The 18,218-nt window shown below is 40.3% G+C and overlaps 1 protein-coding gene across 1 annotated transcript; it reads left to right on the top strand.

Moving 5' to 3' along the window:
* The first annotated feature begins 4,716 nt into the window (after positions 1–4,716).
* On the top strand, positions 4,717–9,199 carry LOC116719345 (transmembrane protein 26). Its single transcript, XM_032561842.1, has 2 exons — positions 4,717–5,858; positions 7,933–9,199. The coding sequence occupies exons 1-2, from the start codon at positions 5,724–5,726 to the stop codon at positions 8,227–8,229; spliced, it is 432 nt and encodes a 143-aa protein (XP_032417733.1). The 5' UTR covers positions 4,717–5,723; the 3' UTR covers positions 8,230–9,199.
* The last annotated feature ends 9,019 nt before the right edge of the window (positions 9,200–18,218 follow it).

Raw genomic sequence — 18,218 nt, 5'->3', positions numbered from 1 at the left:
TTGGGTGTTGGGAGAAAAATTGGTGAAGTCTCTTCATTACCCTGCGTTCAGTTGCTATGCTAAACAATTGTTGTGCCAGGAAAAGGGTAGTGGTGTGACGATACCTGATGCTGTGTCCCAACAGGAGTTTCTGCAGGACACTCATGTGTTGGACACGTACAGCTAGTTTTCACTTACTTGTGCTGGCAATGTTTTGTTTATTTTATTTGGCTGGGCTAATGGCTAGCATATCAAAATAACTGAAAAAGTTCTCCTGCTTCATAAACAACTAGAACCTTAGCTTTCTTTGGTGGCTACAGTGATTCCTATATGAGATCTAAATAGCTTAAATATTCATAGCTAAATCACAAGTAATAAGTTTAGCAGTCATAGCGAAGAAGCAGGAGCAGCCAATCCAGTGTCTCTTTTAACGTAAATGTCATTGTGAATGGCTAAAATTCCAGACTTGTTAGATCAATAATGTAGTATGCCCAAAACAGGTTGCAATAAAAAAAGAATTGCAGCTAAAGTTGCATCTAACTAAGTGGCATGGTGACATAAAAATGACAGAATGTAAAACAACTAGGAGTAACTTAACTTCTGATCATTTCAGGACACCTATATGATACTTAGTATCTAACCAGATAATCCCTAAAGAGCACATTTCTAGAAGTAAAAGATTCATTTAATTAATTTATCACTGGGCTTGAAACAACAACCACAATGACAGGAAGCATTTTTATCTTCTCAATGCCTCCTACAAGTGACAAACACTCTTACCAAAGAGAAACACTGTTGAGCTGGAAATAAATAAATGGTAAAATACTAAAAACTATTTGTGTTCATTTTGGTCTATGTTGCTTTGGGTGCTTTTAAAAGCCTCTCCAAGGCTAAAACACTGGGTTGTTTTTTTTTTATATTATAGAACCTGTCATTCAGCGTTACACATCCAACAATTGCACTTCTTTTTATTGTTGTGGCAGACTTCTCAGGATCTTCCTTCAAATGCAACAGCTACAACATTTCCACACATGACCTCGGTGATTACACGGGGAAACCATCTCCACATCTTTTCCCTCTCGTGGTCCCATATTACCGTGTGCACAGACCGAGGCAGTTATCAGGCCGAGCAGTGTGGCGGCGGATCAGGGTGGCTGGGAGCAGGGTGGCTGGGGCGGGGCGCGGTGCTGTCTGAACAAGCGACAGCTTGGTTCTCCCAAGCTGATAACTTTGTTCTGGGCCAGTTCAGATGACATCATGACGGACGGTAATGAAGATGTTGGCGCGGGGGGCAGGAAGTCTTATCTCCTACGACAGCACCATGATGTTGGGAGGGCTGGGTGGATGGGGGTTAAGATGGCCGAGCACACCCTTGTAGTTCACGCTACGGCACACTGATGCTTCACTTCGGTTGACTTGAATGGCAGTCACTCCCCACTTCGCTCTCTCTCTCTCAAACACGCACACACACGCACAGATCTGACATGATGTCTCCTGAAGCTGAAAGAGGTGGCGGTCATATTAAAGGCCGAGCCAGCCAGACAGAGGCCTGGTCACTGTGTGTGACTATCATCTCTTAGCACTACAGAGAATTTGCAGGAGTTCACCGTGGACGCTTGTCAACCAGACGTCTGACTTCAGGTTTGTGCTGCATGCAAATCCAGAGTCTCACTTGTTTAATCAGTTTAGCAGAAATAACTTTTAGCTAGCATAAAAAAAATGTTATGTTAACTTCAAACTCATGTTTCATTCAGTAAAAAAAAAAAAAGCTTTATATTATTGTTTTCCTTTTTTACTTTTCTCTGGTGCATTTCAAGAAAAATATTTTTCTAATATGTTCCTATGTAGCAATGTTTGGGAGTTACATGGTTTGTGGAAACTCCATTTGGTACATACTTGTGTTAGAAACAATCTACTTGGACTATAGTTTATCTATATTCCATGGTTATCCTTACTTCTAGTGACTACTAGAAGTATTGTCACAGATTTTTTTAATGTAATTATACGACTTACTATTCTATGACTGCTAAGAAAGGGCAAAAAATATACCAATTGCAACTAATTAAAAATACATTTAGTTCAGTATATTTTAGATGTATTTAAATTTTTGCAAAGGTTTTGGAATTAAACAGACACTAGCAATGAAATAAAGTATATATTGTACAATTAATAATATAGTAACCCTGAATAAGTATGATCTTCAAAAATTGTTTTAACTACATTGCAAGTATGAATATGTTAATATATTACCTGTTATCTGCATTTTTCACAAAAAAGTAATGAGGTAGCATAACAAAGAATACGTTCAGTTTTTTTATTTTTATTTTAGAGCACTCCCAGTTCATTGGAAGTGTCCCAGTGTCTACTTTTAAGGACTACAAGTCTATTTTCTTTCCCTCTTTACTTGTTTCCCAGAAACAAATGGGACATCTTAAGGGTGAGATGAGGTGCAAGGGGATTTTTCTTTTATAAGCTGCCTTTATAGTGCTGTTGGCTTTTTAAAGCACTCTTAAGAGTGTACACCATATTCTCAAACACAACAATCAGTAAAGTGGGGGCAATATAAGGGACAAGGACAACTTGATGCCAACAGCAAAATGCCAAACTTTCAAATGATGGACTGCGTCTCTTTATTTGAGCTCAAAAATGGGAGAAGCATTAAAGAACAAGCCATAACAAAGGTTTAGATTAAGAAAATACATTAAATAAAATAATTTGCCAACAACAATCACTTCGCACTCTTTTGATTTTCTTACAGGATTTTTCCCTTCATTGATGATAATGTACAGTCAGTCAGTTATCAGCCAAACTGTAGACAAAACCAGGCTATGTAAACATGGTGAGAAGAGGACATCAAGAACGTCGCCTTTTTGGCACAGTTTCCAAGTCAATAAATCATAAGACCCGGGGAAAGCCTCCCGAGTCATTTAATATTGACTGCAGATCAGTTTGTTTAACTCCTGATCACTAATCACAGCTCACTCAGAGTCAACCCCAATGATCTAGGGCTCTTATCCCATCTGTTTGTACACTGATGCAACTTCTAAAAGTTACAAATAATGAAAGCTGAACTGGGTTTTGGACTGAAATGCTCTTGAGTGCTTGTGTTTGTTTGATGCCGTCACATTTTCAATATGCAGTGTGGGTTTTACAGTGTTTCTTGAATTTATGGGAAATGTATTCACACCATTCTTAACCCCACAAAACACATTGTTATGTTGACAATGTGCTGTTGACAAGCATATTTTTGTTAGATTCTGATGTTTATTCATGAAAAATGATGATTAAGTAAAGTTTTTTTTAAATTTCGTTTAATATAATGTTTTTATTTATTTTTTTTAACCAAAATGTCAAAGATACTTCAACATTCATTAGCTTTGAAAACTATGTTTTTAAAGCTATGCTATACATTATCTCATGGTGAAAAGAAGTTTGAGTAAACTAATGACATGCATTGGCAACTAAACACGTACAACACTTTAAGTGTGTATTTAGATTTTTATGGCTTGTAAACAAATTATTATTGAAAATAATCATATTTTACAGTTTGTGCAGGGATTCCTTGCTGCGTCATGTGTCGCCTCTTGGACATCTTCCTGGCTCTGCTGAGTCGTTTCCTGTTCGCTGCCCATGGAGTTGTTACGGTGTGGCAAGTGGTGACCGTTAAAGGGGAGCCCCTCTACTGGCTGCTGCTTTCAGGTGTTGCTCTGCTGAGCGTGGAAATGGCCCTCACCCTCAAATGCACCCGCAATGCAGAGTGGAAATGGTAATGTTTCCATAAAATACAACGTCACAATTACATCAAGGAACAGTGTTGGTGTCAGAATCAGAAGGTGTGAAGCTTTAGTAAACAAGACTTCACATAATAGTGTTTATAGAGTCATTCACTTTAATAGTCTGGCAACGCCGAAGAAAGCCGCGGTAAACAAAGTAGATCAATATCAGCTTTGGTAGTAAGAGCAGGTTCATGAGAGGCTGAAAGGTAAATATTTGTTTGGAGCCGTTCTGACTCAGAAATGAGCTGTAAATGACTTATTTACATAAACTACGGCCAGATATACAGCTGATTCTAAGCAAAGACATAAATGACAAGAGCTGAAACTAAATCACTGCTTACTGGTTATTTACAAGCCAGCGTTAGCATTGCTAATTACAAAAGCAGCACTTTAAACACTCACGAGCAATTGAGTCATAAATAAGAATCAACTTTTTTATGCGTTTTGGTGCATATTATTCATACACAGAGAAAAATGTAGAGCAACGTTTGGTGTTTAGATAACTAACTGTTGTAAGACATACAAATAAAATTGTAGTTATTACAAAATAGTGACATGAAAGTCAAAGCAGAATTGCTATGCTTAGAAGTGAATAAAAAAGTAGACACACAGGCAGCACTTGTCTTGTGTTGGAAGGACAAAAGTATTACAGGAATAAAAGACCTTCGTTTGCAGCTGTGGTTTTGCACCCAGCCACAACCTTTTTTTTTTTTTTTTTACCCCTCCAGGGGGTCTTTTGTGGGCTCTAGTGTCCCTTATGTGATAGTAGGCTGACAGGAAACAGGGAAGGAGAGGGGGGAAGACATGCGGCAAATGTCGTCAGGTTCGGGAGTCGAACCCGCGACGGCCGCGTTGAGGACTCAAGGCCTCCAAATACGGGTCGCGCTACGCCCTACGCCACCACGCCACGCCCCCAGCCACAACCTTGAGAATAAGAAGGTTATCTCCCTTTAACCAACCTAACCCTAATTGCCTTTGTTGATTCCAAGATTAAACCAGACTTGAAGGACTTTCCAAACTGAAAGCAGACATTTTGGAATATTATCAGACACAAAAGGTTTTTTTTTTTAGAAAGAACTCCCCTCTTCTCGGTAGCCGTGGGATAAATTGGCAAGAGAAAAGAAAACAAAGGGGATTCCACAATGTCTTGTCACTTTTTAAAGGCTTGATGTGAGGTTTTAGGCACAATTTACAATGTGTTTTGTATGGGGCGGTATTAAATTAAAACTTGGGACTTGCCTTTGAGCAACTTGTAATCCATCTGCTCAGAGCCATGGAAAATTGCTGAAATTGTCAACCTGTTCTCAGAAGCTCGTTCCCCGTCTTTGCTGTCTAGCAAAAGCAAACCTTGTCATTTGTTGTGTCGTTGCTCCGTCTTACACTGTTGCCAATGTTGCAGGACACGCTACCACATCCCTGTCAGAGTCTGCATGTGTTGTCACGGAGCAAGCCTCTCCAGCCAGCCTGAGTCATTTCTGATCCACTAGCTTTCAAATATACTTAATATACATATATAAATATATGCATATATAAGAGGCTTGAGTCAACATAAACTGACTAAACCCTTTTAACATGAGCCTCAAATGGATACGAGCATTTAGTGTCACACCTCATTCAACGGCAGGTTATATTTCATTCAAAAGCTGTAGCTTTTAGGCACATCCAGACTGAACATCCCCAGACACCAGCTTTCTTCAGGCCTCTGCCTTTCTCGCTGATTCCTACTTTGAAGTTCTCTCCTCATGAAGGCTTTGCTCTGTCAAGTGGGATTTGCATATATGATGAGAATAATTGCCTGTCTGAAATTTGATGCTTCTTTTGGGGGAAATAGGCACCCTTTCTTCTTTAGTGGGTGGTAAAAAGAAAAGACCAAAAAAAAAAAAAGAGCGTTGCTAAAAATATCATACTATCACCTTCTTAACCCAACGATCCTCTCCTTCGGTGTCCCCTTTTTTTAGGTTCTCCCCTATGGTTTTCCTCTACCTCAGTACTGTCATCCCATCCATTTGGTTTCTGGAGCTGAGCCTATTACAGTCCAAGTTGCCCCTCAACGCTTCCTCCAGCCATGAGCTTCATTTGCTGGCCCACATCCCCATCACAGTGGTAAGCATCCCGTCGCTAAACTGCCCTGCCCAGCCTCGAGCCCCGTGTGGCCACATTACAGCAACACCTGATAGCAGATAAGATTTAAATCTAGAAAAAAGACAGATAAACTATTAATGACAGGAAAAGGGTAGTAGGCACAGTGAAATAACGCATGGATAGCGTGCTGCTTGAAGGCTCAGATCTCCCTCGTGGGATGGTTTTAGTTTGGTTTCTTTCATGTGGGATTTTTTTTTCCCCTACTCTGTGCAGAAGGACATGAAAACTTAAGCCATATTGTTTTCAAACTGAGGAAGCTTAAAAGTTACTGCAACAATATAATTTGAAAGATCAACAGCATAAGAAGCTGATCCACACTTTATTTCTTCCATATTAAAAATAGAAAGGATAAATTTTGATTTAAGGGTTTAAGCAAATGTTGTTTTTAATTTATTGGAATCTAATATGATGGACCAACACAAAAAACTGTAAAGTGAAATGAAAAGACCAGGGGCCTCATGCGTAAAAGAAAGCGCAGTTTTCACACTAAAACTTGGCGTATGGACTTATTTATAAAAGTGCGGCACAAAAAAAATATCGGATGCATAAAGCCGTGCGCACGCACGTGGCTGCGCACCTTTCCTTTATAAATCCTAATTTTCGGGAAATAAAGCGCAGCTGCTGGTCCGCCCTGTCGCCACCCATAAATACATATGTAAATTAGTGCATACGCCAGTGAAAAAGTGTGCGTATATTTACGCAAACATTGACGCAAAGTTCATTTTTATACATGCCGACTTGTGATTAAAATATGGCGCTGCACATTTTTTGTGCGCACGCACGCTTTATGCATGAGGCCTCAGAGTCTGGGGGTAGGGATAGGGTTAGGGTAAGGGTAGAAAATAACATTTTATTTTATAACAAAATAACATTTTAAAACCATCTGGTACCCAGATGGTTTTAGTAATGAAAATCGGTATAGTGTGGAATGGCCTCTGATATTCCTAAATAAAATCCTAGTAAATACCACTCTGATTTATTCTCTACATAAAACCAGTTTTTCTGTGAATTCTAACATCAATGTGTTAGAATGGCCCAGTCAAAGTCCAGACCTTAAATCCGACTTACAAATGTTGGCAAGGCTTGAAAATGATTGTTCATGGACACACGTAACCTATTCAGACTGAGTTTGACCTATTTTGCATGGAGAATGGGCATAAATGTCATTCTATAGATCTGCAAAGATGTTAGAGATGTTCTGAAAAGACTTGCAGTGGTAACTGTAACAAAGTATGTTCCTACAAAGCTGACTGAAATGAAAAGGTTTTCCAGATATCTTAGAGTTTTAAATTTATAAGAAAAGGGTAGTTTACAGTTTTGCTGTCATTTAGAAGTACAAACTGCTTTGTGTCAGTCTATCACTACAGTTTGTAGTTTTTTTTCTGCAATAAATTCAAGGTGTACTTGTGGACAATGTGGACAATGTGGACAATGTGGACATTTACAGTTTGAAATTATGAGAAATTTTTGCTCACGCTGCATCTTTAAAATTATATTCAACATAGCAGGCATACAAAAATAAAATCCACATAAAAAATTAAAAGAAATCATATAAAATAATAAAAACAAACATTATCAACATCCTTCTAGACATTAAGACATGGTCGTTCTGAGATGATCATGTATTTGTTACTGTGCAAATGATGATCAAGAAGAGGTTAGACCATTTGTTCTCAAATCCAGGCCTAGTGGGCCATTCTCCTGCAACTTTTAAATCTGTCTGCTTCAACACACCCTAGTCAAATAATGAGGACTGCATACTGAGGAGGTATACATGCATCCATCCATTTTCTCCACACCCTTGTCCCTAGTGGGGTCGTGAGGGGTGCTAGTGTCCTATCTCCAGCAAACAGTTTCGGGCGAGAGGCGGGGTCATTCTGGACAGCTCGCCAGTCCATCGCTGACTGAGGAGGTAATTTGGCAATTAGATTCAGGTGTGTTGGAACATGGACACATACAAAGTTGCAGGACACCTTGTCCTCGAGGCCTGGACTTGAGGACCCCTGGATTAGACTGTGGTATTTCTTTCCCACAGGACATTGAAGAACTTGGACCAGAGAACTGGGTGGCAGGACTGGAGCAGACCATGCTTATTGTACTGGTTCTGGGCCGCTGGCTGATGCCCAAAGGGGACATGTCACGGGACCAGCTCTCTCAGCTCCTCATGGTATATGTTGGACTGGGTGCTGATATCCTAGACATCTTTGATACTTTCAAGGAACCTGAAGTCAAAGGCAACCGGGTGGTCGTCATCGTAGGCCTTGCTCTCTTCTCTTGGGCGCTCATGCAGTTTCCACTGGTTCTCACCCAGACGCGAAGCCTCTCAGGGTGACGTTCCTAGGAGCTGGAATAGCCTCCCTTGCTGTCATCAACCCTCATCGTCATTATCCTTCTTGCTGCTTCAACGAAATATGGAGTTTGTTGCTTACTGTGGGGCTCCAAGATGCACCGTTCCTGGTTTATCGTCTATACCTCATGATAGAAGAGCAAGTCCAGAACCAGCTGATGATTTTCTTCACCTGCAAGAACATACTTATTGTCCTTTTGGAGCTTTACAGAATCTTTCGTGGTGCAGTTTGAACAGCAGGTACAGGAGTCAGTGCTGGAAAGATGTGAGGCCCTGACAACCTATTGTCAAACCCTTGGAGGCAGTGAGGTAGAGTTGGGTGAAGAAGGAAGGTGTAAAATGGGGTGTAGTGAAGATCAGAGCCATTGTATGGACATAGAACTGGGAATCGAAAGAGAGGAAGATCATAGCGTGTCTACGTAAAGAAAAAGCAGCAAGTGTCGCAAGACATTACTTTGACCCCTTGGGAGACAGGAATGGGGCTGCTTTCACTTGTCAAGACGAAAGCTGAATGTGTCAACCATCCCTTGCATCTCAGCCTCATTCGAAGACAGTCTCAGCTCTCAGGAGGTTCGGGAACAAGATATAGAACACAAAAGAAGAGTCTGTCCCCACAAAGGCAGATCAGACAGGATTTCTTGCTGCTCTCTTTGATAAAACCAAAGAAAACTCTCATACAAAAAAAAAGATCATGTCAACACTCTGACCCAAGAGATGTTAGTTTCTCATTCACATAAAGCAGTTAGTAATGACGACGGACAACAACACAGCAGTCCTCTGTTTTGCATTCAACTTGTTTTAGCTGCATTGGAAACAGAAAGATTTGATTAAGGTCTGTGTGAGCATTCATGATGGCCTTCACTATCATAACAAAAAAATCAGTATGAGAGATGAAACATTTTCAATTGTGTTTTTAATTGTTAATAAACATTTTCTAATAAAGGCATTTTAAAAAACTTAATTAAAATACCACGTGGATGTTTATTTTACTTTGCTTGCCATGAGATGGCAGTGTTGCCAAGTCAACCGAGACACAAACACTTCTCTGGAATGAAACATACATGATAGTCGCATGGAAAGGGAAGCATTGGATGAGTTTGAACTCCAGCATGTGTTTTCTTCTGGAATGAAAAATCTCCTCTATCCGTCTTGTTCGCAAGGCAATAACCACAGAGTGTGTGCAACTCTAAATTAGAATTGAATTAGGAACCTTTTTAGTCACCTCCATGCATTTGTTTTGCAATTAATGATCAAATGTAATCAGCCTAAAGACACCTCATGATAAACGGGAGGCGAGTGAAGAGGACTGCCTCTCCCTTCTCAGGTTATTTCCCTCCTGAGCACAATCAGCTCACCACAGCCCGCTTCAGAACTCGCTGCATTTTCATAATGGCTGAAAAAGCACACTTGTGATTATGAGGGATTTGCTCTCACTTGCTCTCTTTTGAAAGTCGGGAAAGGTGCTTTTGAGAGATTCCTCCACATGGCCACAAAAGCAAGAGACTCTTAAAACAGTCTATGAGGACTGGGGGGGGGGAAACGTTTGATCTGAAGCCCAGAGTCTTAAGGTTTCAAGCTACTTCAAGGTTGGGACAAACAGCCGTGGCACAGCTCCTCCTCTCAGCCCCTCAATCCGCACAATAACTCTCCTGTCAGATGGAGGCTTGGATACAGCCCTCCTGCATTTATGGATGACCCTCTTTGCTGTGCGTCTCCCGCTTCAGTGTTGAGGCAGGCGGCGGCTGAAGAGCGCCAAAGGCAGCGAGTTTCAATTCAATTAGGGGTCTTTCTAAGACTGCCCTGTATCTGTGTCCATCAAATTGCCTGCACTTCACCTGGCCTTCACTGTAATGACAGGGAGCTGTGGTTGCTGAAGAAGGCTGGACTCTGTTCCCTCTCGTTGAAAACAAAGAGAGGAAAGAGAAGAAGGATGTGTGCAAGGTTCCCACGCGGTCTAGAAATGTGTGGGAATCGCGTGGAATTTGGGATTTTCAGTACTTTCCAGGACCAGAGAAAGCAGCTGTATGGAACAAATATATTAATTCAAATAAGAAAATACCTCATTGATCCCAAAGAGAAATTAAATTATGTTTAAATTATTTAATTAATAAGTTATGGCTGTTGGCAGGAACAATCTTCTGTAGTGGTCTGAATTACAGGACTTAAGACACAGTGTCAAATATCTGTGTTTCCAGACTTTCTTCCTATATTGCCTAAAAGTTATGTCCTTCCTTGCTCCTTGGGTCATTCATTTGTTGTATCCTTCAATCCTTCCTTTGTTTTCATCTATCTTTGCTTGTGTCTTTCCTATTTTGTCTTCTTCCTTCATTAATTTTTCCTTTCCTACCTTGCCTTCTTGTCAGTCATCCCTTAATTTCATTCCTCTCGTCTTTTTTGTATCCGACCTTCCTCCTACATTCCTTGTGTCTTTCACTTGCTTGCTTTCTCTCTCTCTCAAGGATCCATATTTTCTTTCTTTCCTTGTGTATACTTCATTCTTTGTTTCCTGTTGTTTACAACCAAGAGAGTAAAGACACCCTTTCAAGTGCCCTTCCTTTTCTTTTCCGTCTCTCCTTCCAAATCTTTCATTTTCTTGTATCCCTTCTCCCGTTTATGGCTGCACATTTAAGGCCACATTCATGGCAGGCATTTCCACGGGCAGAAATACCTGCCATAAATTCTAAGCTAATTTCAGCCTTTTTAAGATTTTACAATGAACACAAAGGAACATGAACTCTTAAATATACAAACCCTCCGTGTGTATTTTTCCTGCCCTGTCCAAGTATAAAACGGCTCGTATTATAGGCAAAATTTTCTAAGACAATGACTCTAGGCTACCTCTAAAGGGCTTCTTTTGAGAGCACTACTGTGTTTCTACAGTCGCCTGAATAATTAATGGGAGAGTCATCTTTTAAGAGCAATAAAAGAAAAAAAAAAGAATCACAGAACGTTCCCTCTTAGCTGGCAGTTCTTGCATTCAAGTAATCCTCGTAGAGCTCGGATCAGTTCACAAAGTCACTCACAGGCGCGTTGCATCACATGGGGCCATTTTGGGGCCACAGCTTTTCCCATATAGGCACAAGAGTTTTGGGAGAATCCGACGTTCATGTGACATAACCATGTAGGCAATACAATGGGTTGATGAAAGCACGGCTTGCTTGTGAAGAGAGTCCTTTTCCTCTTCAGATTAACTGCATGCTTTAACAAGATTGTGTGGGCATGTGGGAGGATGGGGATGTCAGCTGATCCACGGGCTGCCCTACATAGATAGAGAAGAAGAGAGCGTGGAAGCTCAAAGCAACTAACGCAACGGCACACAAATTAAAAAAAAAAGAACGATGCCGGGCCTTAAAAGTCCTCCGCTGTAATTACCTGCACATCAACTCATTAAGCTCTATAAAAACTGCCGTTTATGGTTGCGATATAATTTTCGAGTAAATCATCATGTCCCCATGAATGAGGTGGAGTAGGCTGATCATCTGGAACATGTCATTTAGTTGACTGCTGCTCTAAAAAGCAGGTACTCAGGTGTTTAGTAGAAGTCTTGAATTCATCCTATCTGGTTGTAATTTGCAGCAAAGATACTCTTTGCAAAAAAGGTAGGGACTTTTTCCATTGTCCAACTGCTGCCATCTGGGCAGTTAAACCAATTTATTATGTGTCTTTTCCCAACAGTGCATCGGATTGCAAATGTGAACAAATTCAAGCTTGCTCACCTTTATATCAGCCTGATTATAAAGGAGGCTACGCTATGAAGCTTACCAGAAATTGCATCCACTGTAAACAACCATCCCCCCATTGGTTGGGGGGATGGTTGTTGCTGGGATGAACGTCGTCTTTGCAAGGAATAAAACATCTTAAGCATTCCTCTTGGTCCAACTTTAATTACTCAATGTTTTGGAGCGTGGCCACCACGGACTGAACAGCTTTGTCCACTTCCTTCGCTAAACCCACAGGCAGACTACGGTCCTATAAAAGCGCAGAAAATTGACGTCAGCATTCACAACTCCTCCTTTTGTTCGCTGATTGGCCTGGACGAAATGCATCCTGAGAAATCGAGCTCAGTGGGAGAAATTCCAAATGAAGCATTGTAGGAAGATGAGAATCCAGCAGAATAATTGAGTGGGAGGCCAGTGACCAAGTTAGCTGACATGCAGCAAAAAATTCAGTTATCGGATAAAATGTCTTGACCTGGGGAAATATCCCGTATCCCCTTGCTGTGTAAGACTGAGCAGGGTAAGAAAATGCATAGTGATGATAGTTAGATAAAGAAAGGTAGATATAGAAATGAAGAGAGACTGTATAAAGTTGTCTACAAGAAAGGTAGAGCACATCTTCATGTTTCTTTTTCCTTGGGAATATTTTGTTAAATATATAGACTCATTAAAGACATGTTCACATTCTTCTTCAAAAACTAATAAATGTATTTTCTTTGTCTTAATAGTCGGTTTGTATAAAAATTAATTGATTACAGCAATCAATGGTTCTACAGCAAGACTGCTGTTGTCAAAAGAAAGTAGGGATGCACCGATTGCAGTTTTCCGGCCGATCACAGATCTATAAAGTGCTTGATCAGCTGATTCCAATTAGGCATATATTTTCTGTGCTAAATATTGCAAAAAGGTTGCCAACATGGCAACAGCGGGGTGATTATTTTTAACCACGCACCGTGCAGATGTGATCTGGTGTCAGTCACCCCCTCTCTCATGGCAGAACCAAAGGGACAGTGATCTCAGACCCTTGCGGAGGTAGATAAGATCGGTGGATAAGATAAATTTCAAATAAGTTTCCGATCACTCAAAATTGAAGAAATCTTCTGATCAATCAGTGTACGCCTAAAGAAAATGATGGAAACAATGTCTGGTTTATGTGTTTGTTGTTTTCCATCCCTTTAGGATTCATTGGGAGAAAGAAACTGCACTGTATATTTAACATCTTCCTCTGTGAAACCGACCCTCTCCATCCCAGATTGCCTTTTGTCAGGTGTAATATTAAAAACAAACTTTTCATAAAAAGTCAGTCAACTACAGAGATCCAGGTTTTGTCAGAGTGACATTTGTTCAATCTGAGAAGGCTGTATTTTCCGTTAGAGCGAGAAACACCCTCACCACATGCCACATTTTTCGTGTTTTGTGTGGACTGATTAGGAAAGTCCAAACACAGCGAAGTGAGAACCATCGGCCTCGATTCCTACAGATAAACCCATCAACCTGCCATCGGAACGTTGGAGCTGCAGCGGAAACGTGAAGAAACAAAAGCAAACTTCAAATGAACCCCACAACTTTCTGACAGGCAGCTGAGGATCCAGCTCGCGCCGCCTTGTGTGCCGCCATGGATGGAAACTAATGAGCTTTACTTCACTGTGTGTGTGGATCAGAGACGCTGAATGACTGACTTGTTTTCTCACCGTGGAGGATTTCAAGATGGAATAGACCCCCATAGCATACAGGATCTTTATGACCGACAATACATCACCCCCGGAAGAGTTTCATGCCTTCTCCTATACACAGTCATTGCAAAGGGAAAGCCTTTTTTTTTTTAAAGGATTTTCTAATAGCCTCTCATACTTTTAAGCGCTTTTCTTTGGACCATGGCTACTTTTAAGCACATGCTAGCAAAGCATTTTTCAAAAAAAAGACATGAGTGGCTCAAAGGACGGCAGTCTCTAAGGAGTTCATGAGATCAAGTTTCCCTGCTGTGTAAAGATGAAGTGAGAACAGCAAACCGGAGGAGATTCATCCCCACAGGTGAGTGGCAATTAGAGCACAGGTTGCCATGATGTTGGACAAAATCCAACAGGCAAACAAACATATGGATACAGAAAAAAAAAAACTTGTGAAGAAACTGGACCTTGCAGCCAGGTCCTATCTGTATTATTATGGTACCTACACAGAGGTTAAAAACACAATTATATGAAAGGACCTAACCTGTTGATTCAAAACAGAAAAATAAATATTCTTTTCTTCTATTTAACATATTTTTTGTTGATTATTGCAAATGCAGCATGTTATTCATGCCATTTGTTTATTGGTTAATAATTGCAAAGTAATTACCAAGCAATAAATTCTTTTCAAATAAACTTTTTTTTGTGCAGAGTTGTGTTTCTGCTCTTTGTAGACGACCAGAGAAAGCTGATTAGTTAGTCAGGCTCTTTACTCAGACAGCTTGCAAACAGCAGCTTAACAGAGATGACGCTCGTAGCTTGCTACCTGTATCTTTAAATCTTGTAAAATAGGGTCAATACAAACTCCATAAAACCAGAAAAATGTGTTCTGTCGACCAGGGCTGCAAGAAAAAAAAGTAAAGTTAATTTTATTTTATTTTTTTCTGGACTAGACATTTCATACTTCGTAAGATCTCAAGTGCAAAGTTCCTGGGCAGTCTTCAAAGGTGTGTCCCACTGCAGCACCCACATTTCGCCACTTTCAGACGCCATGCAAGGAAAAAAATGTTCAGTCCAGACTTTTCGTCAAGAATAAAATGCAGGTCCTACACAAAACCGCTTCATTTATAAAAGAAAGTCACACAATTATTTGCTGGTTTCTGTTTTTAATGTGTCTAACAAAAATCATCACATTTGATACATGAGGACAAACGTTTGGAGTCTCTTCAGAAATTTACTGACCGTGACATTAGAAGATTAAAACTCGGGGGTGCTGTGGTGGCACAAGGGCAAAGCACGACCCATGCGTTGAGGCGTTGGTCCTCGTGGCGGTGGTCGCAGGTTCGATTCCCGGCCTGGCGACATTTGCCGCATGTCTTCCCCGTCTCTCATTACCCTCCTTCTGGTCGAAATATCTTCAAATAAAGGTCACTAGAGCCAACAAAGCCTTAAAAAAAGAAGATTAAAACTCTCTTGAATTTGACATAGATACTTATCATTAAAAATGAAATCTATAGAAATAAAACTCTTTTTTTACAAGTTGTCAATGCATCTAAATGTATCAGATTGGGTCCATATCAGATTTTCTGTCCAGTTAGCTGCTTGCTGGCCGGGTTAAAAAATAAATAAAGCCAGAAAAAAAAAAAAACTACAGTCAGCAAATATGCACAACCTAACCTCTACCAACCTCTGATATTGGATACAATTAATTGTTAAATATTACAATTTTACAGAATGCAGGTTAGTTTCCAGTAGTCCAGCTAGTGACAGTAAATTAAGTAGACATTAAAGTGTTTCACTCTTTGCTACAACAAGGAGTTGTTCTCAAAGGTCATCGTAACTCTAGACATGCAGAGTAGCCGTTCACCAGGGAAGCCGTGGCGATGCTGCAGGGCTGTTGTGTCCTTATCATGATCCAGTTGAAGGTCACACCATGTGTGGAGACACAAACGCTTGCCTCTCGCTTCGTTTTCTCAACCTCAGTGTGAAACTTTGTTTCTTTTCTTGAATGGAAAGTAGAATATTCCACTATTTTTTTTTTTATAAGTTTGTAACATAGTTAGAGAATGACCCAGTTAATTTTGCACCTTTAGATACTCAAAACAGTTGCATTTACCTTCCTAAAATAAAGACTCAAGTCAATTTTGCCAAAAGCGATTTTGACAAAAGGCCATTATTTTACCAGGTGACAACATGTATAATAATTGACATTTGGGAGACTTCTTGTGTTTCTGATCAGGCGACTTGAGCTACAGACAGAGATTTTAAAATCTCTTTTGTATGCTGTGAAAAGTGTTGAAGCTGTGAAAGTGTCACAGTTTCCTGTGCCATACAAAGTATTGAACATTTTAACAAACTGCACTATTTTTTGTGGAATAGACGAACATAAAGAAGTCCAAAGTTGTCAAGCAGGAAACAAAAAATAAAGATGTTTTCAAAATTATTTACAAATGGAAATCTGAAAATGGAGGCACCCATTTTACGGATGCTTGGTCTTCATAACTGCTTGTGAAAACCTTTGAAAACAATGTAGCAGTTTCCTCTCACTTCCCCATTGTAAACTTTGTCATGGGTCCGTGATATAAAGTCCCAGAAAAGTAGATTTTGATGATTCTATGATGAAAATGAAACAGTTCAAGGGGTTGGAAAACTTGTGCAACGCACTGGATGTTTCCCACCAAATTTAAGTTGTCTGATAAGTACCTTGTAAGATATGTTGTAAGGTTGACCAAATGATAGAAACTAATGGTTTATTAATTTGAATCTATGTATAATCTTTTAAAAAAAAATTCTAACACTTAATGGCTAAAATAGTCAGCAGATTTCAGTTCGTGCAGAAATCTTGCTGCCGTCTTAATAAACTAGCTAATCAACTTTGTTTTGGAACTTTTAGCTCCTTAGGACATTTGTCCTCATTGATGACCCACATTCAAAACATTGTAATAATTTAGTAATGGTTATAGTGCTTTTAGGTCACTCATATAGGACATCACTGCATGTTCCGACTTTGTCTCCTCAATCCATCCCGTCTTACTTTGCGTTGCTGTCTAGTCAAAGCCGTCAGTTTCACATTTCTGCTCAGCCTTATTCCTATTCATTGCACACGTTCTGCAGTGTTAATTGCCTCTGTAACAGATTTATACACAGAGTGCAGAAGTAAGCAATAAATGTGAAATCCCCCCTCCAAACAGAGCAGTCTGGATTCCTACCCACATAGCGGTTTTAGAGATAACCTCTCTGACAGCTAGCAGTTTAGTCAGTCAATCTCAGGCCAGAGACGATGCATTGTTGAAATATTTACTGGCCAGCCTTATTTGCCCCCCTGCCCCCCTCTCAATCTCCAGCCTTCCACTCCCTCTGAGCTGGGAGAGCTGCCATTCCCCCCCCCATTTCTAATCTCTAGCATCGCCTGTGGTCATGGGGGCCGGGGCCTCATCGAGACCCTCCCTCTAACAGGGAGACGCTGTCGATCGTCTGACTGGAGCGCTTAATTGGGACAGATGTGTGCGTCCCCCTGAACAAACAATTTTGAATCCGGCTCAAGTGGTGTTTGACTCACATGCTTTATTTTATCCCCACAATGTGGCTCTTAATGCCCTAAATCTACTCGGTGCTCGATTATCAGGATGGCTGATTTCTGACTCACTGCCATTGTCTCGCGACTGCAAGCTGCAGCTTTGAGTCGTTGGAGCTCTGGTCCCGTCACGTTCAAAGCCCAGCTGGGGGTTTTCAACTGAACTGAAATCTAGTTGTTAAGCAGAAATAAATCACACGGAGAAACTCGAGGTTTTTGGAACAGAGAGAAAAATGTCAAATGAGGTGTTTTTATATTGTTTTTCTCAAGATTGGTGTGTGGCGTGCTTTGTACAATCCCTCTGATGATTTTTATGCGTAGTTAAGCTGATAAAACACAACAGTGTGTGCATCACGGTGTCATTTTCTTCCCTCAAGTTCATTAATTGCAACAGGAAAACCAGGAGTTACTCAAAAAGTCAAAGCTGTTCTAAAATGCAATAGAAAATCAGCAGGATGTGTGCAGACATACACATTTTAGAAAAGCTTTGACTTTTTGAGTAACTCCTGTTTTTTCTAATATAGTTTACATTCAGCAGGCTAGCAGTAAGAATAAGAAAAAAAAAAAAAAGCAAACATAAATTAATTCGGGAAGTGTTTAAACCAATAATGCCAGGCACATCTGAAGAGTCATGCTGGTTACCACATCTGTATAAAAGTTATATACAGAGTCTGATCATGGTGTTCATTTAATTTGTGTTTATTTCCTGCAAAGTAAGGCCTTTCTCCTGGTGTTGAAGAGAAAACGAGGTAAAGGAAAAGATTGATTTGAAGGTTGTGGCATGATTGCTGCCATGCAGCTTAAAAGAGTGCAAAGATAGCGGGAGAGATGTTGAAAAGTGATGAAGCGATAGGTTATTGCTCCCCTACAAGTGATATAATTATACGTAATTATAGCGAGGCAAAACTTGTGTGGGTTTTTAACTTCTGTGTCCTCTTCACTTTTATTTGAATGGAAAACACAAGCGTAAAACACACCACGTCCTGCGGCTCTACGGGGAAATTTAATGGACAAAAT

The sequence above is a fragment of the Xiphophorus hellerii genome, chromosome 1, assembly GCF_003331165.1.
Source record: "Xiphophorus hellerii strain 12219 chromosome 1, Xiphophorus_hellerii-4.1, whole genome shotgun sequence".
In the NCBI taxonomy this organism is placed as follows: Eukaryota; Metazoa; Chordata; class Actinopteri; order Cyprinodontiformes; family Poeciliidae; genus Xiphophorus; species Xiphophorus hellerii.
Note: the sequence above shows the minus strand (reverse complement) of the source record. Positions and strands in the feature narration are given on the sequence as shown.

Coding starts and splice junctions, on each gene's coding strand:
- LOC116719345 (XM_032561842.1), top strand. CDS start 5,724: ATGGTTTTCCTCTACCTCAGTACTGTCATCCCATCCATTTGGTTTCTG. Junction 5,859..7,932: donor CCCACATCCCCATCACAGTG/GTAAGCATCCCG, acceptor TCTTTCCCACAG/GACATTGAAGAACTTGGACC.